Below are 20,827 nucleotides of genomic sequence, written 5' to 3' on the forward strand. Positions count from 1 at the left end.
AACTAGCCAGAAACCTTGGAGAGTGACATTCTGGAACGCTGAACTTTCCCAGATAGTTGGAAATAAGCTTTTCAGGTACAATTTTGTAATAGGTGGTATTTTATTGGTATTTAGTAAGTGTCCTATGTACTTTCCTACATTAGATTTTATAGAGACTTTAATCCTTTATGATACAGGACTATTATTATACATATAAACCATTATGATACAGTGCAGATATAAATGCAGCTATATATCATATAGGTTTGATGATGACTGCTCTGAGTATTTCATCTCATCTGGCCTTTCTTACTAAACTCAAACCCCAGCCCCCACCTCCGACCTGATACAGAAGGAGACTCTCTTCTTAGGGAAGAGATATCTTAGCCTCATTGCCCCATCTGTTTTTCCCAGGTGGTCACCCTTCTTTCAGGAAGTCTCTTATTAACCATCCCTGCTCTCACAACACTGGGGTTGGAGGATGCCGCTCCACCCACACCTTCCAGTGGTCTGATCGCCTTATAGCTTTTTGATCGTGCTGGCTGAGACCAGGCAGAACAACGGAAGAGGCACATATTGTTCCAAATCACAGAGGTGACACAGGGAGAGAATCACAGACACTAATGTACGCCAGGTGTGGGCAGCACACTTCACTTGTCTCTGGAAGACACAAGGGAAGGGGACTGCGGACAGAGTTCAGAGGGACACTTGCCATGCACTGTATAATCTTGTACCTTAAAAAAAATGTATCATGTGCTTGTATCACTTATTTTTTAAAAGAACAACTTTAACATAAAAATATTAAAACCTTACTTAGAATTTTCCAGCTATGAAGTAAAGTACACCTTGCACTTGGTAAGTCTGCTCCGTGACATGTAACGTTAAGTTGGCGTTGTCACTGGAGAGTCAGAACCTGCACCTTGAGATGGATCGCCCCATGCCTGACTCATCAGGGACCAGGTGTGATCGTGGTAGGGGCTGAGAGTAAACAGGTGGCTGCTGCAGACAGCAGAGCCCGCCTGGAGGGTACCTGTAACCAGCTCTCCTTTTCTGTTTTGTAGGTTCTAGGTGAGATGACTGAGCTGCTGTCCTCCTGCAGAAACTATGACAACTACCGGCGTGCTTATGGGGAGTGCACCCACTTCAAGATCCCCATCCTGGGGGTGCACCTCAAGGACCTCATCTCCCTGTACGAAGCCATGCCTGACTACCTGGAGGAGGGGAAGGTGAACGTCCATAAGCTGCTGGCCCTGTACAACCACATCAATGAGTTAGTCCAGCTACAGGAGGTGGCCCCGCCCCTGGAGGCCAACAAGGACCTGGTGCACCTGCTGACGGTGAGGCTCCGTGGGAGACAGATTACTAGCACTTCCTTATCAGATATCAGCTCAGGGAAGCCTCACAAAACTGTGAAGTGGATACTATCGTTACATCCATTTTACAGATGGGGATTCTGAGGCAAAAATACATAACTTGGCAGAGGCTGCACGTTATTAAGCAGCAGAGCCTGGTCTTAGACCCAGGTGGTGGGGCTCCAGGGCTGTGCTCCTTTAACTTCTAGGAGAATTCCCTTCCTCATAGAAAAGCCAGTCCTAAGCTGTCTGGGAGGAGCTGATAGCAAATCAGGATACAAGACTTGGTAAGAGATGGAGACAGTGGGTTTTCATTAAAAAAAAAAAAAAATGGTGGGCGTGGGAGGGGACATGTCAGTGAGTTAAAAAAACAAAAACAAAAACAGGTTCATTGTTTGGGTCCTGCCATCACTGGCTTAGATTCCAGAGACATTCAAGCCCAGGGCAGGTGAGTGCCTGTCGTGGTGCGGGAGGCCAGGATGTGCCCTTTGGGTGCGGCGTGCGAGCAGATGAACTCCCTTCCAGACTGGTTTTGTAGTTCACCAGCTGTGTGACTGTGGGCACAGAACTGTTTCCTTCTCTGTGAAATCAGAGAGGTTCATCTCTGTGATGACTTCTCATTTCTCTTTCAGTACTAAAATTGTACAATTTTTTATCTGTGCTTTTTCTTTTTCCTTTTTCTTTGCAGCATGGAATAGTCACTGTAGCCTCTTCCTACCTCAGGGGACTATTCTGATAGTTCCTCAGGCGTTGCATTCAGCTAGTATCTAATCCCAGCCTTTTTACTAATTGGCCAGGTGACTGTGGCTGGTCTCATCCTTAAGACAGTAACATCTGAGAAAACAGGCACAATCTTAATTTTCTTGGATCACAAATTTTGTGAGGAAAGCAGTGAACATTCTTCTACCCCAAACATACATAAACCGCACTCAAAAAAATGTGCATGTTTTTGAGTTCTTAACCGCCTGAAGTCCATCCATAGAATTAGGTTAAGAACAAGATTATTTCTAAGACTGCTGTCCTCTAAAATTTTAAAGTTCTAAGATATATAAAACTCTTAATATCATTTGATAATGTCATTTGATGGAATTCTGTTGCTGGAATCAAATTTTAATAGTATCTGGCTATGAAAACTGTACTTTCAGTCTGCTTTAGGAGAGAACACCTGAGGTGTGGACCATCTACCAGATAGGGCCTTTGGTCTAAGCTCTACATAGAAGCTTAGCTATTTAACTATAGTTTAAAAGAAACTTCACCAAATTTAAAAACATTTTGAAGAACTAATGCTTGCCCTACTCCAGTAGATGTTATATCCCCAAAACTTTGTGAATTTTTAACAAGTAATTTACAGCCTGGAAGAGGGAACACCAGAAAAGCAGCACTGGCAAACAGCATCCTAGCAATTAACTCTGTTCTGCTTTGCTTGGCAGTTATCCCTAGATCTCTACTACACTGAAGATGAAATCTACGAACTTTCCTATGCCCGGGAACCCAGGAATCACAAAGCCCCAGTGAGTTTTTCATATTAAGCCTCCCATATGTAACAGGTGCTTTACAAGTTGCTCATCAAGGTCATTAATCTTGGAACGGACTTTAGTTCAGTTTAAGAAGCATATTGTTTCTATTATGTGCCTAACATTGTGCTAGGAATAAGGAAAACTTGAGTACATATGAGGAATATTTCCTGACCATAAAGAGCCTGCACAGTACTCAAGGGGTTAAGACTCATATCTGAACAGTAAATAACAACATGCCATGAGTGTCAGAAGTGGGAGAATCTGACAGTAGTTTACTAGTTAGAGAAGGGATATAGCATGGTGGGCTGGAGTGACCTTGCCCTCTTGTTGATTATAAAGCATCCTCACATCAGTTGTGTCTCTGTATCCATTCATCTGTTCGTGGATATTTAGGTTGCCTCCATGTCTTGTAAATAGTGCTGCAGTCAACACTGGGGTGCATACATCATTTCAAAGTATGGTTTTCTCCAGATATATGCCTAGGAGTGGGATTGCTGGATCATATAGTGGTTCTCTTTATAGTTTTTAAGGAGTATCTATACTATTGTCTATAATGGCTGTACCAATTTACATTCCCACCAGCAGTGTAGGAGGGCGCCCTTTTCCCCCCACCTTCTTCAGCATTTATCGTTGGTAGACTTTTTGATGATGGCCATTCTGACCAGTGTGAGGTGATACCTCAAAGTACTTTTGATTTGAACTTCTCTGATAAGTGATGTTGAATATCTTTTCATGTGCTTTTTGGCTATCTCTGTGTCTTCTTTGGAGATCTATTTAGATCTTCTGCCTTTTATATAATATATATATGGGGTTTGTTTTTAAGGAGAGCTGTATGAGTTGTTTGTATATTTGGAGGTTAATCCCTTGTCACTTTGTTTGCAAATATTTTCTCCATTTTCTCAGTTGTCTTTGGTGGGTTTGTGGTTTTCTTGCTGTGAAGAAGTTTTTAAGTTTAATTAGGTCTCATTTGTTTTTATTTTCATTACTGCTGGAGGTGGATCAAAAAAGATATTGCTGTGATTTATGTTAAGAGTATTCTGCCTCTGCTTCCCTCTAGGAGTTCTATACAATCTGGACTTACATGTAGGTTTTTGATCCATTTTAAGTTTATTTTTGTGTATGGTGTTAGAGAATGTTTTAATTTCATTCTCTTACATGTAGCTATCCAGTTTGCCCAGCACTACCTACTGAAAAGACTCTTTTCTCCATTGTATATTCTTGCCTCCTTTGTCATAGATTAATTGACCATAATTGTGTGGGTTTATTCCTGGGCTTTCTATTCTGTTTCATTGATCTATTGTTCTGTTTGTGCACCAGTACCATACTGTTTTGATTACTGTTGCTTTGTGGTATAGCCTAATGTCAAGGAGTCCAATTCCTGCAGTTCATTCTTTCTTTCTCAGGATTGCTTTGGCTATTTGGGATCTTTTGTATTTTCATACAAATTTTAAAGCTGTTTGTTCTAGTTCTGTGAAAAATGCCATGGGTAACTTGGTAGGGATTGTGTTGAATCTGTAGGTTGCCTTGGGTAGTCATTGAAGAATACTGATTCTTCCAATCTAAGAATATGGCATATCTTCCCATCTGTTTGTTTCATCTTCAGTTTCTTTCATCAGCATCTTACATTTTTTGGCATACAGGTCTTTTGTCTCCTTAGGTAGGTCTATGCTTAGGTATTTTCCTCTTTTTGATGCAATGGTAAATGGTATTGTTTCCCTAATTTCTCTTTCTGATCTTTCATTATTAGTGTATAGGAATGCAAGAGATTTTTTTGTAGTCTGAAACTTTACCAAATTCATTGACAACCTCTAGCTTTCTGGTAGAATCTTTAGGATGGTCTATGTATGGTATCGTCCTCTGCAGTGATAGTTTCACTGATTTTCCAATTTGGGTTTTTTCTCTTTTTCTTCTCTGACTGCCATGGCAAGGACTTCCGTAACCATGTTGAGTAAATGTGGTAACAGTGAACATCCTTGTCTTGTTCCTGATCTTAGAGGGAACGCTTTCAGCTTTTCACCAGTGAGTGAAAGTGATGTTAGCTGTGCATTTGTCATGTATGACCTTTACTATGTTGAGGTAAGTTCCTATGCCCACTTTCTGGAGAGTTTATGAGAAATGGCTGTTGAATTTTGTTGAAAGCCTTTTCTCCATCTATTGAGATGATCATATGGTTTTTATTCTTCAGTTTGTTAATGTGATATATCACATTGATTTGTGGATACTTAAGAATCCTTGTATTGCTGCTGTAAATCCTACTTACTGTATGATCCTTTTAATATATTGTTGGTTTGCTAGTTTTGGATTGGCCAAAAAGTTTGTATTTTTCCATAAAATGTTATGGAAATGAACTTTTTGGCCAACTCAGTATTTCATCTAGGATTTTTGCATCTATATTTGATATGAACCTGTAATATTTGTGTGTGTGTGTGTGTGGTATCTTTGTCTGGTTTTGGTATCAGGGTGATGGTGGCCTCATAGATTGAGCCTGGGAGTCTTCCTTCCTCTACAGTTTTTTGGAAGAGCCTCAGAAGGATAGGCGTTACCTCTTTTCTAAATGTTTGATAGAATTCACCTGTGAAGACATCTGGTCCTGTACTTTTGTCTGATGGAAATTTTTTAAATCACCATTTCAATTTTACTACTTACGACTGGTCTGCTCATATTTCCTATCTCTTCCTAGTTCAGTCTTGGAAGATTGTATCAAAGAATTTGTCCATTTCTTTTAGGCTGTCCTTTTTATTGACATATAGTTGTTGTAGTAGTAGTCTCTTATGATCCTTTGTATTTCTGTGGTGTCAGTTGTAACTTCTCCTTTTTCATTTCTAACTTTACTGATTTGAGCCCTCTCCTCTTTTTTCCTTGATGAGTCTGGCTAAAGGTTAGAGGTTTATCAATTTTATTTTTTCGTTCTTTCTCTAGTTGCTTTACAGGGAGAAAATCTAAATTAACTACTACTTTGTTAATAGCTTCAACAAAAAGTTTAATGGAGAAAGAACTATTCTAGATTTCAATTATATGTAGGCCCTCTGCTCCCTGCCACTGCATAGTTGAGGGGTATCCACAGATGCAACTACCAGGTAATGGGAAAAGAGCGAGCTATAGGTTATAAGACTGCATTATAGTTACTGGGATTTCTCTAAATATTTTCATTTTAGCCACTAACACCTTCAAAGCCACCAGTAGTAGTGGACTGGGCCTCTGGAGTATCTCCCAAACCTGATCCAAAGACCATAAGCAAACACGTCCAAAGGATGGTAGATGTAAGTACAGCCATGTTTCCATGCAGGCAAAAAGCAAGGTACTGCCTGGTTTAATTCTGGGGGTTGGAATGGGGGGGTGGTTGGGGAGTACAGCGGTAGAAACAAAAAGGGTAAGAAAGTTGGAACTTTCCTATGTGAGCACAGGGAACCACTTCTCATATTGTGGCTGCAGAACAGTTCAGAAGTTACATTTTGCCAACACACTTGGGCCTCATGGAGGGAAGTGTACCTCTTAAAAGCCTAGCAAGAGAGCATACACTTAAAGGCTGTCAGTTGATTTGCAGGCAGAGAGGGGTTAAAAAAGCTTTAAGTTAAAGGTGATAAGGAGAATCTAAAAAGTTTGGCACTGCTTGGTTCAATTCAGTGTGCTACATGCCTTCATATTTCTCTCTTTATCCTGTGGACTACTCCGATGTAACAAGAAAAGTACAAGCCAGCAAGTAATGGGAGCACTTTAGGCTGCTAGTAGAAGGTACACTGCAGCCTGAGCTGTGCAGTGAAGGAAGGGCAGAGTGGAGGGGGAACGTCCCTCCGTGTGGTGCACTAAGGGCACAGTGTGGGGGGGGGGGGGCCTGGGGGAGCAGCCTATTGCCATGCTAATGGGATTGAAAGCACCTAGCCACCCTATAGATGCTGGTGCCTGCCAAAGACCTGGGATGTGACCCACCAAGTCTCTGCAGCACCTTAAGGAGGAGGTTTCCTTGTTCCTGTCACTCAGGACTGAGGAGAGGCCTTTTTCAGGTGTTCCAGCCCCTTCGTCATTTGGCTATGATTGATTTCTCTCTTCGTAATCACCAAAGAAACACCTTTTTTCACAGTCTGTCTTCAAGAACTATGATCATGACCAGGATGGATACATTTCCCAGGAAGAATTTGAAAAGATTGCTGCAAGTTTTCCATTTTCCTTCTGTGTGATGGACAAAGACAGGTGAGAGTTTGTGCATGGGAATATGTGGCTATGAGCCTGGTGATGAGAATGCCTCATGAATGTTCTGCCAGAAGAATCTATAAACTCAGATAGGTTTACATATGCTACTGTGGTCACTGAATGAATTGTGGAACTAAGCCATCATCAAGTAAATGCCTGTCTGGCTTCAGTTTGGACCACAATGGAACATGAGAAAATGCATGCTTTTTTAAAATGCTGAGTTGAAGATTCCATAACTGCCGGTTTAGGAACCGTCAACTCAAAAAAAAAAAAAAAAAGTTAAAAAGTTTAAATCCCTTCTTGCTTTCCTTACAGATCATGAAAAACTAATATTTATTAATATTTTGCATATTTACTTGTCTCAAGATTACATAAGTTCCATGTTGGTGGTTCTCTGTGTGAAACCAAATGTTTGATTGGTGGGTTCGTTATGTAGATTTGTCTCCCTATACTCACATTTCCATCACTTGTTTTTAAAGTCTTAATGGATAGTGATTAAATTAGTTAGAACCAAACCTGCTCTTTGGTTTAGCCAAAGAGTAACTGTGGAGATAAGTAGTGTCATCTTACCTAATTATTACATGCAACCTACGCATCCTTCTTAAGAGAAGGGCTGCTGGAAGTAACTATCAGGTAATACATACTGTACTACCCCTCAAGGATACAGAGAAAGTAAGTTTCTAAGCCTAGAAGGAGCCTTGTGACCCAACCCCACTCACACCTCATCTCGCATTTGCTGGCAGGGAAGGCCTCATCAGCAGAGACGAGATCACGGCCTACTTCATGAGGGCCAGTTCCATCTACTCCAAGTTGGGCCTGGGTTTTCCTCACAACTTCCAAGAGACCACCTACCTGAAGCCCACTTTCTGTGACAACTGTGCTGGATTTGTGAGTTGTTCTTAAGAGTGCTTCGGGGTTGAACTTGGGGAGGAGTATGAGATCGTTTAAGAGATTAACCAGGCACAGACCTCACACACATTTTATCAACTTGTCCCAGCCTAGAGTCTAAGGAAACACCTACAGTAACCTTGTCCTTAAATGCGTGGGTTTTACTTTTCACTCATCTTTTCCCATTTTTTCCTGACTTATTTTTCCCTCTGGTAGGTGGGGCCTCAAATAAAATGGTAAGGAAATGCTGAACTGAGGCTATAGTTTTTAAGTATTATATCCATATGCTGTTTTAGATGTTAGAAAATAGAAATATGAGACATCCTTCCCCCTTCAAAAGAAGTCATCTGGGTGGCTGCCCCATCCCTGACCAACAGTTTCCTCCTAAACTTATTCCCTGACCCCAGGATTCTATATTCTTGCCCCTTAGTTTGGAGTCTCAAGAATCCTATTTGTCCTGTGATCTATCCACTTCAGACCTGCGTCATAAATCCACTGTAGTAATAAGCTTCTTAAACACTTAAACTGAAAACAGGAAAAGTTTGTGCCAATCAGAGTTAAGACCAGGAGGGATAAAGGAGGTTTCCCTCCCACTTGAGGCAGAGAAGAATGCAGAGAAATGAAAGAATGGATCTCAGTGTCTAGGTTCATACCAGGTAAGATGATGGACATGCAGCACATTCTAACCATCTCCTCTTTGTCTCACAGCTCTGGGGAGTGATCAAACAAGGGTATCGGTGTAAAGGTAAGGCTCAGCTTTGTCCAGCATGTTGTCTTCCCCAGTCCTAGGGGCTCTCCTGTAAGGCATGTTTGACTCACAGCCTCATCCCCTAACTGGCTTCCCTAGAGCACCCCTGAGAGTGACTGCCACCATAGAGAGAGGAATCCCTAGGTGACTAGTTATGCAGCCTCTGTTACAAGATCCTCTCTTTGCCTGCCTTGCCCTGGAAATTGGGGTGACTGCTAGATTATGTTCTCATGTGGTCATGGGTCTCCAAAGACAGGCACAGAATCACTTTTGAAACAGAGGATAAGTGATTACCAAAGGCCCTTGTCAGCTTTCCTTTTACCGTAGTTGTCCTTGTGACTAGAAAAGTTCAAGAGGAAAGGAGCAAAGACATTTAACTGAAAGGAAGAAAGAGGTCTCTAGAGGTCTCCTTAGAGTGGGCAGTACATGCAGGATGACCAAAAAAAGACACCCTTCTTCTGCCCAAGATAACAGGGTGCCACTTCTGATTCTCAGACTCATAAAGGCTGTGACAAGACTGAGATCACGGGGTGACCCAGTAAGGAGAATGCTAAGTTCATTAGAAATGTTAGGTGCCCGAGCTCCAGAACTTAGGAAAGGCGTATGTGACAGGAACAGTGCCTGGGTGTGGCTTTGAGATGCTGGAGAAAGTGAAGGACTTCCTTACCAAGCTGTCTTGTCCACAGACTGTGGGATGAACTGCCACAAACAGTGCAAAGACCTGGTTGTGTTTGAGTGCAAGAAGCGAGCCAAGAACTCAACAGCTCCCACAGAGATCAGCACCTCTGTGGGGCCAACGTCCAACCTTTGCTCCTTGGGAGCCAAAGATCTGCTCCATGGTAAGCAGGCACTGGGAACATTCATCTTGGAAAACGAAGTCGGAAGAATATAGTTTTTGGGAAGGAAAGATTCTCTCTATCCTTCCTACTCGTAATGGAAACTATATTATGCACCTTGTGTTATTAAGTGTTCCTTGTCACCTGTGGGTGCAACAGTTCTGTCACACACAATGCTGATGTTGTTAGGAGAAAGGTGGCAGAGAACAGCATGAAGGTCTGAGGCCTCAGACTGAAGCCTGGGAAGGGGCTGCACCCGCAGGCCACCTGTCCCCAAAGCTTTGTCCAGTAGTGATGCTAGGACTTCTGAGACTTTCCTAGAACTTCCGGGAAGAAGAATGGGTAAGTTAAACATGGGTGTACTATGGGCAACAAATGAACACTGATGTAGAAGTGCTCTAAGGCAAGGTCTGCTTGTAATGAAAAAACTGACCACCAGTTAGTAGGTAACAGTGATGCCCAGTAAACCCTTCTGTGATTTAGATCAAATTCCTAGACATACAAAAAGCTTGGGATGGAATCTTAGGCACTCTGCCTTTTGGGGAGCAAAAGAAAGCAACCAACAGGAAAGGAGCCTTTAAGGATGGCCTTTTCTCATGGTGGATGAAGCCTGACACCAACAGCCATAGCTTGGCCAGCAAGGCCTCTGGATTTCAGCTGCCTCACTCCCTAAACTGGCTGCCTGAAAGTAAGTCCACTTTGGGCCCGTGGACTCCTGTAGCAAAAGCCTCAATTGATACTAATGTGTAAATTTCGAGTGCCTGCTTTTCTAAGCTAAAGTACCAACATGTCTTCTTCCTACAGCACCTGAGGAAGGACCTTTCACATTCCCTAACGGGGAGGCTGTAGAACACAGTGAGGAGAGTAAGGATCGGACCATCATGCTCATGGGGGTATCCTCACAGAAGATTTCTGTTCGGCTGAAGAGGACTGTCACCCATAAGGCCACCCAGACTGAAGCACTGTCTTGGCCTGGCAGTGAGGGCCCTTCCAGTCACTTTGTACTGTCGTCCCCAAGGAGGACAGCCCAGGATACTCTGTATGTGCTGCCCAGCCCTACGTCTCCGTGCCCCAGCCCAGTCTTGGTCAGGAAGCGGGCTTTCGTTAAGTGGGAGAACAAAGAATCCTTCATAAAATCAAAGGAGGAGCTCCGTCACCTCAAGCTCCCAACATACCAAGAGCTGGAACAGGTACCTTCCTTTTTCTTTTTTTCAGACTCTGAGAAAGTGGGGCTAACAAGGGAAGAACATGTAAACTGAAGATTCTGACCAGGTTGATTATTAGAAAGATAAGGGGTAAGAAAAGGATTCTGCTTTGTCTCAAAGAAACCAATGAGGGCCCTGGTTCGCATTACATATCTAGGACAGGATAGACAGGGTTCCCTGTTGCCATAAAGGTACAGTCTCAAAGTGCTGGTACCAAGGTCCAAAGCTCTGTTCACAGCAGGCTCCTTGAGGAAAACCAGTTTCTACTGATCAGCTTTACTGTGGTAACACCACACCCTTTCTCTAGACTTGAAAGCAAGTCGCCTAAATCTTCCCTCCCTAGAAGTCTTTGTTACATTATTCAGAGTTACATTTGCGGAGGAGAGTACTTCATGAAGGTTACCTGGGCATCTTCTTAAAACAAGGGAGGTGAACATCATGCTATCAAAAGACTATTTAGCTCACTGCACAGAAAGCCTTCTCCTTAATGTAAAATGAGGGAGCTTTCCTCTAAAACTTAAGGAGATATACTGATTTATATATTTATACATTAGAATAGCTAAATCAACAGTAGCTGGAAAGGCACAGTTGATTATTACATATAGCAATATAATTATTAATTGGTAACAGCTGTGGTACCAAGAGTTTTCTTTTTCCTATTAGGCTCATAATGTCCTAATTATAATGTACGTAATGGAGGCATGAGAAAAGACACAATAAGGTTAAAAAAGAAAGGAAAGGAAAGTAGGAGCTAGGACAACTGGAGACAGCAGGTCATTGTCCAAATAATTCTGTAGGGTCATCACTAATGTACTTTTTGTGTAGAATACAAAGCTCAGAGTGAGAGCTGGTTAGACCTCTTGTAATGGGACGGTAGTTTCTTATCAAAGATAGGTAAGTTAGTCATTTTAGAGATTGCAAGGACACATTAGCTCCAACATTATCATTCACCTTATTAAAGGGGAGAAGGCCTGTCTGCTTTTTACGCCCAGAACATCAAGGTCAGCAATGTGTTTTTGGAGGCCTATCAGTACAAACACAAAACCAACATTAGGGTTTCAGGACTCCCTACCTGGTCCTCAGTGTTGCACCTTCCCTGTTAGACCCCCAGGAACTGAATCAAAGAAACAAGTTAGATGATGTCTATGAAACTCTTGGTTTGGTGCCTAGAACAAAGAACATAATATTAGGAGGCACACACTTGATTTTCCAGATGAAAAGTACTCTCACTCAGAATATTTAGGACATGCTTTAAGAAACAGAAGGTGGCACAATGTGGGCTACCCTGAGCTCTCCCTAGGGGTAAAATGGCCAGAATCAACTTTTAAGAACAATGAAAGAAACTCTGAAAAGTGAACTTGATAGAGTAGAAAGAATCTCAGTCTTGGTGACAAACATCTGGGCTCCTAATCCAAACTATTTCTTACTGCTGCTATTACACTCTGTGACCTGTTTGGTCCTCTCTAAAATACAGAGAGCCAGAAGCTGTCCATGCTCTCTACAGCTTGCTTCAGATCCTGACATTTTACATGCCCATGAAAAGGAGTAATGTAGGTAGCAACAATGACTTCTTGCTGCAAGGAGTGAGTGGTAGAAAGATTTCAGATAAGTGAGTTAGGTCCAGAACTAATTCCCACCCAGTAATACCAGAGCATGTAAACTCTATTTTTATCCTTGTCTTAGAGTATTTAAAATAATATGTAATATTAAAATAATGTACAATACATATTAATATTGTAAGTATGCTGCTGTTGCTGCTGCTAAGTTGCTTCAGTCATGTCCGACTCTATGCGACCCTATGGACAGCAGCCCACCAGGCTCCTCTGTCCACAGGATTCCCTAGGCAAGAATACTGGAGTGGACTGCCAATAAGTATGTTTATACCTCTAAACCAGCTGAGGACAACAGAAAATACAATGCCTCTTAGATTCAAATCACCAGTCTGATACTATACCCACCTCTATCATCATGTAAAACAGTACCTGGGGCTTCCCTGGTGGCTCAGTGAAAATCCGCCTGCCAGTGCAGGAGATGAAGGTTTGATCTGTGGGTCAGAACGATCCCTTCGAGAAGGAAATTGCAATCCACCCCACTCCTCTGTCAATGGGCTTTGTCAGGCAAGAAGAATCTGGCAGGCTGAAGTCCCATGGGGTTGCAAAAGAGTCTGACATGACTAAACAACACAGTTACCCTGCACATAGCAAATACTCAGTACTACATAGTAGCTAACAGACAGCTATCTAGGTAATTTACGTTGAGAAGTAACTCATGTATCTCAGATCACCCCCATATTTTGGGGGTTAATCAGTACAGTATAAGCAAGGTAAGAACACGAGAATCAAAGTCTCAGAACCCAGGGACGCTGGCATCATGGTAGTGTGTGTCACTCCTTTTTAAATCTCCCCTTTTATGTACAACCATATTGGTCATTCATAAACAAAAGTGACTGTGCATCTTATACCACAACACCCAGTAGACTTCTACCCACCTGGCCTTCACAAAGTACTACACAGGACCTCAGAGAGGGCTGTGAAGCCAAGGGAGTTGGTTAGCCTACTCCATGCTGATTCACTGCTATCAGGAAGAAAAAGAGACCAGAAAAAAAACAGGTGAACAAAATTGACAGTTGTGAATAATCATTTAAACAAGACTGTTTGCCTTAAAAAAAAAAGTTGCACCATCATGAACCAAAACTTCAGGCCCACTAACCAAAGGTGAAACTGCCAAACCTTTATTCACACTAAGAAAAAATGAGAGAAGCTTCAATATGTAAAATTAAAAAAACAAAGGGCAACATTACAGCTGTTACTGCACAAATCCACAGACCCATAAGAAACTTATGAATATGCCAACATATTAGATAATCTAGAACAAATGTATAAATTTCCAGAAATGACCAAGACTGAATCCAGAAAAACCAGAAAATCTAAACAGACCAATAACAAGCAAAGGCATTGACTCAGTAGTCAAAATCCTCCCAACACAGAGAACCCAGGATCAGACGGTTTCACTGGCAAATTCTGCCCAACACTCAAAGAATTAACACTGGTCCTTCTTAAAAGCCGCCTAAAAAATAGAATACTTTCAAACCATCAGGGTAGTTTTACCCTAATACCAAAGTCAGATAAGAACAATAAAACACAAACTATAGACCTATGTTACTGGCAAGTATACATGCAAAAATTCTCAACAAAATATTAGCAACCTGATTTTTTTAAGAACACATCAAAAAGATGCTATACACTATGAAAAATGGGATTTATTTCTTAGGATGCAAAGATAGTTCAACATATGCAAATCAATATATGTACTGTATCACATTAGTAAAATCAAAGAAAAATCATGTGGTCATCTCAACAGATGCAAAAAACATTTGACAGAATACAACATTCTTTCATGATAAAAACCCTGCTCAGACTGGATAAAAGGAATATATCTCAACATAGTAAGGGCCATATATAACTGACAGCTAACATTATACTCAGTGGAGAAAATTTCAAAGCTTTTCTACCAAGACTAAGAACAAGAGGAAGATGCCCACCCTCACCACTTTTTCAAGTACTGAAAGTCTTAGCTAAAGCAATTCGGCAAGAAAATAAAAAGCATCCACATCAGAAAAGTAACAGCAAAAGTGTCACTACTTGCAGATGATGAGTCCATATATAGAAAAACCCCAAAGATTAAACATCAACAAACAAAACTGTTGCAGCTAACATTTTCAGTTAAACTGCAGGATACAAAACCAGCTTATAGAAATCAGTTGTGTTTCTACACACTAAGGATGAAACATCTGAAAAAGAACTTCCCTGTTTCCAATAGCATCAGAAACAAAATATTTAGGAATAAATTTAACCAAGGAAATGAAAGATTTATACAAGGAAAACAAAAGACTTTGAAGAAAGAAACCCAAGACACAAATGGAAAGACATGCTGTGTTCATGGATAGAAGAATTAAGACTGTTGAAATGTCTGGCAGAGGACCTAAATTCTTTCAAGGAAGACATACAGATGCCCAACAGGCAAATGAAAAGATGCTCATCATCATGAGACAATTATTAGAGAAATGAAAATCAAAACTGCAATGAAGTACCACCTTACAGCAGCACTACTTATAATAGACATGGAAGCATCCTAAGTATCCATTGACAGAGAAATGGATAAAGATGGGTGTGGGTGTGGGTGGGTGTGTAATGCTATTTGGATGGACCTAAAGATTATCATAGCTAAATGAAGTCAGTCAGAAAAACAAAAAAAAATTTCACTTATATGTGGCATCTAATGGAGAAGGCAATGGCAACCCACTCCAGTACTCTTGCCTGGAAAATCCCATGGGCCGAGGAGCCTGGTAAGCTACAGTCCATGGGGTCGTGAAGAGTCAGACACGACTGAGCAACTTCACTTTCATGCACTGGAGAAGGAAATGGCAACCCACTCCAGTGTTCTTGCCCGGAGAATTCCAGGGACGGGGGAGCCTGGTGGGCTGCCATCTATGGGGTTGCAGAGTTGGACACGACTGAAGCGACTTAGCAGCAGCAGTGGTGTCTAAAATATGACCTAAATGAATTTATCCATGAAACAGAGAAGACCTATAAACATAAGAGAACAGACCTGTGGTTGCCAAAGGAGAGGGTGGGGGAAGGATGGGATGGAAGTTTGGAATTAACAGGTGTAAACTATTACATATAGATTAGATAAACAGCAAGGTCCTACTGTGTAGCACAGAGCATTATAGTCAATATCCAGAGACAAACCATAATGGAAAAGAATATAAAAAAGAATATATATGTGTATAACCAAATCACTTTGCTTATAGCAGAAACTAACATGACATTGTAAATACAGTCAATTTTTTAAAAGGACTGTTAAAATGCCCATACTACTCAAAGCAATCTACAGATTGAATCAGAATACCAATGGAATTCTTCACAGAAAGAGAAAGAGTCCTAACATTTGTATGGAACAACAGAAGACTATGAATAACCTAAGTAATCCTGATGAAAGAAGCTGGAGGTACCACACTTCCTAATTTCAAGTTATATACTACGAAGCTACAGTAGTAAAAACACTATGGTACTGGCACAAAAACAGACACATAGACCAGTGGAACCGACAACAGCCCAGAATTAAACCTGTGTAAATCACTGCAGATGGTGACTGCAGCCATGAAATTAAAAGACGCTTAGTCCTTGGAAGAAAAGTTATGACCAACCTAGATAGCATATTCAAAAGCAGAGACATAACTTTGCCGACTAAGGTCCGTCTAGTCAAGGCTATGGTTTTTCCAGCGGTCATGTATGGATGTGAGAGTTGGACTGTGAAGAAGGCTGAGCGCCGAAGAATTGATGCTTTTGAACTGTGGTGTCGGAGAAGACTCTTGAGAGTCTCTTGGACTGCAAGGAGATCCAACCAGTCCATTCTGAAGAAATTCCTTCCATTCTTTGGAAGGAATGATGCTAAAGCTGAAACTCCAATACTTTGGCCACCTCATGCAAAGACTTGACTCATTGGAAAAGACTTTGATGCTGGGAGGGATTGGGGGCAGGAGAAGGGGACGACAGAGGATGAGATGGCTGGATGGCATCACTGACTCGATGGACGTGAATCTGAGTGAACTCCGGGAGTTGGTGATGGACAGGGAGGCCTGGCGTGGTATGATTCATGGGGTCGCAAAGAGTCAGACACAACTGAGCGACTGAACTGAACTGATACAGTGAACTAATACTTGACAAGAGAGCCCAGAGCACCACCCAAGGCAAAAAGGATAGTCTCTTCACAAATAGTGTTGGGAAAACTGGATCAGCACATGCAGAGCAATGAAATTCGACCCCCATCTTACACCTCTCATAAAAATTAACTCAGAATGGATCAGAGACAAACATGAGGCCTGATACTATGAAACTCCTAGGGGAAAAAAAAAGTAGGGAAGCAGCTCTTTCTCATTGGTCTTTGGCAGTGAATTTTTGGACATGACACCAAAACCAAACATCAACAAATGGGACTACATTAACTAAGCTTTTGCATAGTAAGGAAACCATCAATAAAATGAAAAGGTAACCTACTGCATGGGAGAAGATATTTGCAAATGATATATCCAATAAGGGGTTCTTTAAAATATGTAAATAACTCATACAACTCAATACCAACAACAAAATCTAAAAACCAGAACTAAATAGGTTTTTTCCCCAAAACATACAAATGGCTGATAGGAACATGAAAAGATGTTCCATGTCACTAATCAGAGAAGCGAAATCAAAACCACAATGAGAATCATCTCATACCTGTTAGAATGACTGTGATCAAGAAAATAACAAGTGCTGGTGAAGATGTACAGAAATAAGGAATCCTTGTACACAGTTGGTAGGAATGAAAATTGGTATAGCCACTACGGAAAACACTATGGCGATTTCTCAAAAGACTGAAAAAAGAACTACCATTTGATTAGTAATTCCACTCCTGGGTATATATCCAAAGAAAATGAAAACACTAATTCAAAGAGATACATGCACCCCAGTGTGCAGTATTAAATAGTCAAGATATGGAAGCAACCTGTGTGCCCATCAACAGATGAATTGATAAAGATGTGTGTGTAAATGCACATACATATATCAATACATACACACAATGAAATATTACTCAGCTGTATAAAAACTGAATTTCTATTTGTAACATTGGAATCAATGGCTGCCTCTATAACCAAATCACTGCAAATTAGATAATTAAATCCCAGTTTAAGGGGATGGGATAAAATTCTCTCCTTTATCAAGTCTGTTAGTTTTAATGATTTGGAGAAGAAAATATGTAGTACATGATAATGTATGTAATTTCCTATGTGAACTGTAATAGCACAGAGTATATTCCAAAGTCATTGCTTTCATACCTCAAACCTGACCAAGGCTTTTTCTGCCACATTTTGGTCTGCTACACAATATTCAAAGATTTTCTTATTATCCATCCATTGCCCATGAATGGTTTATTCTGCCTGTTAGCCACTCACATCTTTGATATAACAAAGATGTGATATAATAAAACTGATACACATGATCATTTGATAAGTATTTAACTGAGCTTTTATTCAGGGCAAAATAACTACCTTGAAAACAGTTTCGCAGCTACAGTGAAAAGATGCCAGTCAAGTGTAGTACTCCTGATGTAACTAATCTGCCATTTATTGCTGCTTTATTAACATACCTCATTCTCCTTTTCTTTTAGGAAATAAATACCCTGAAAGCAAATAATAATGCTCTAAAGATCCAACTGAAATATGCACAGAAGAAGATAGAAACCCTCCAACTTGCAAGAAACAATCATGTATTGGCTCAGATGGAGCAGGGTGACTGTTCTTAGCTCAGAAACTCAAGAAACACAAACTGTAGAGTATATCAGAGATCTCATTTCCTAAACCTCAACACAAAGACCCGGAGAACCGTAGACTGACTGGCTTTAAAAAGGGGTACTTTAAAGAAAAGGAGCTACTTTTTTACTTAAAAGATTCTTACTGTGCAGTAAGGTTTTCTCTTCCAGTCAGTTGAATCAAAGGGAGGAAAGCTGAAGAATGCAAAATATTTGCCATTCATTCCACAAACTTTTTCTCCCCTTGGGACTAATATCAAAAGCATGGTAAAAACATGACTATAGTTTTCTGACAAGGTAGCTTCTTCTACATGACCTGTCCAGCTGCTTCTTCCTTAGAACTAAAATCCCTGGAAAATGAATGTTTCCTTCCCTGGCTTTTTCTGAGGCATTGTTCCATCCAAAACTTGCTTATGATGGAAAAATACCCAGATTCCAAAAGGAAAATCACTTCCTCTGTATTTCAGCATTCTTTACGAATCTGGTTCCCACTTCACTACCTCAGATCTAATCAATTTGCCTTTTCCCTTCCTTCCTCACTATATTCTTACACAAAGAAGGATATCTATCTAGAAGAGAACTTCTAGAGATGTAGCCATAAATTTGGGGGTGGGGGGCAGGAAGGAGCTATTAAACAACATGACATCATCCAATTATAAGTCAACTCAATTTTAGTCTCACAATCATGATAAAATAGCCAAATTAAGTACCTGGAAAGGTGGCTATTACCACCTCATACATGGCTGGCTAATTGGCTAAAATAAATATAACACAAACATTTGCCCGTTACATAATCTACAATGGATATAATTAAGAATTTATACCTTTTTTAAAAAAAGTCTGTTTAACTTACATGTGCCATTTCTTTTGAAGTAACTTTTTTGAACTGAATTTGTGCTTGTACTGTCTTCACTATTAATACTATTTAGAATAAGCTAACTGGATGAGAGGTTTCAATAATAGCTGACAGCATGTACATATGTACATATTGTATATATACAACATCAGACATGCATGTGGCTTGGAATTCTGTTTTCTCCTTCAGATGTGGAAGTGATTTAGACTTTTGGTCATGTATACAAATTCACAAAGTTCAGTTTGTTACAATATAAGAAATTACTTATAATGTAAATTATATTGTTTGGCAAAATCACAAGAGTCCTGTGAGTTTTCTATTAATGAAGGTTAATGATAAATGGGCTCAATTAATTATCTGGGCAACTGTCCACAAACTTCTCTGTCAGCCTCTATTTCTCTCTAAAAAAATTCATATGATCCTTTTCTTTTGCCCATGAACTTACCTTCCATGCTTGGATGCCTGATGCCGAGCTAACTTAAAATTCATACACAAGCTGACCAACTGCCAAGAATATAATCTCAACCACCAAAAGTTCCAAACTGGCAACACCAAGTCTTAGTCAGAAACAAACTATATATGCAGTATAGTTTCCTGGGAGGATTCAGACCATTTAAGAAGTTTCTTTCATGAAAGACCAGTTCCCATTTGCATACCCCCTTGTACTGAGCTTTAGTGAAAAAGCAAATGACTAGTTTTCACTTAGTGTTTAGTGTTTTAAAAAAGCACTGTATACACAAATTTACCTTTTTCTACATCCAAACTCAGAAATCCCCATGGCAGGGCTGTTTAGGTCCACTACTTGGTATATAATCATGTATAAAGTACTTTGGTACTTACCTTATATCGAACAAATGAGTTTACAGTTATCCTTAAAATACTTTACTTATTCATTTCCTCTGATACAAACCAAAGACAGTAGAGCTCAATTTCTTTATGCGGAGTTATAAAACACCATTGAATTTTTTTCACTCTTATATCCCATCCAAAATACAGAGCCCAGGTTAGTGTATGTAAATAATTTGTAATCTAGAGGAATTCAAAAGGTCACCGTCTCCTTAGTCTAATTAACATGGCAGTCTAATTAACATGGCTAGAAGGTCTCAGGCCTTCCAGAATTTATCACTGAAATGGACAGGAAGCAGTAGTTTCTCCACAAGTCTTTACAGTCCAGCAAGGGCCAAAGAAGTATAGTGTATAAATCAGTATTATTTGCTCTGAGCAATGTGGGATTAGTGGAATCTACAGAAATAATCTGGAACAAATTTTTTGTCAAGCCTACAGTACAAATTTGTGTATCTTGTATCAACTTGAAATAACTTTGGGCATATATTTATCCGTCAAAACAGGGACAAATCTTGTTTCATTAACAACAGTGTCACTTCTTTTCTTTGGTAATTGATTTGCTGTTTTACTGGGCACTTGTGAATTTCCATTTAAAGATGTATAATGTAAAAGAACTGCAAGGAAAAAAAACAAATGTACAGATTGTAAAGGTGGTTTTTTTTTTGATACCTAATGTAAGTTTTTGTGTAATATTTATATGATAAAAAGACAGTAGACTCCCTACAACAAAGATGTCCTGTGTTTCTTCTAGTTCATAAACATGTAGATGCTTCATCTGAATTTTTACTATAATCAACAGCTGAGACCACTCCCTAATGCTATTAACCAAACCAGGCATCCTAAAAGGAAAAGCAAAGCAACTAATTACTCAGTATACATTTTTCTAAATATGTAACATGAACTAGTAACATATAGAAATATTCAATCATTTCCCACCTTATTCCATAATGACAGTGATCTCCAAATATGATCCCCAAATATTAAGTCTATAAACACTTAACATGAAGGAGACAAGTCTGAGGTGGTCATTTCTCTATGGCTTTCATCTTTAAATCCACAATT

The 20,827-nt window shown here is 40.2% G+C and overlaps 1 protein-coding gene across 1 annotated transcript in view; it reads left to right on the forward strand.

Annotated features, from left to right (window-relative positions):
* Positions 1-20,491, forward strand: part of RASGRP1 (RAS guanyl releasing protein 1) — a 77,470-nt gene extending 56,979 nt beyond the window's left edge. Inside the window, exons 9-17 of the mRNA XM_018054476.1 lie at positions 1,041-1,316; positions 2,762-2,842; positions 6,004-6,108; positions 6,927-7,036; positions 7,780-7,924; positions 8,633-8,669; positions 9,359-9,511; positions 10,313-10,698; positions 17,923-20,491. Coding sequence (XP_017909965.1) covers positions 1,041-1,316; positions 2,762-2,842; positions 6,004-6,108; positions 6,927-7,036; positions 7,780-7,924; positions 8,633-8,669; positions 9,359-9,511; positions 10,313-10,698; positions 17,923-18,057 — 1,428 coding nt within the window. The 3' untranslated portion in view covers positions 18,058-20,491. The remainder of the gene's footprint in view (positions 1-1,040; positions 1,317-2,761; positions 2,843-6,003; positions 6,109-6,926; positions 7,037-7,779; positions 7,925-8,632; positions 8,670-9,358; positions 9,512-10,312; positions 10,699-17,922) is intronic.

The sequence above is a fragment of the Capra hircus genome, chromosome 10, assembly GCF_001704415.2.
Source record: "Capra hircus breed San Clemente chromosome 10, ASM170441v1, whole genome shotgun sequence".
NCBI lineage: Eukaryota > Metazoa > Chordata > Mammalia > Artiodactyla > Bovidae > Capra > Capra hircus.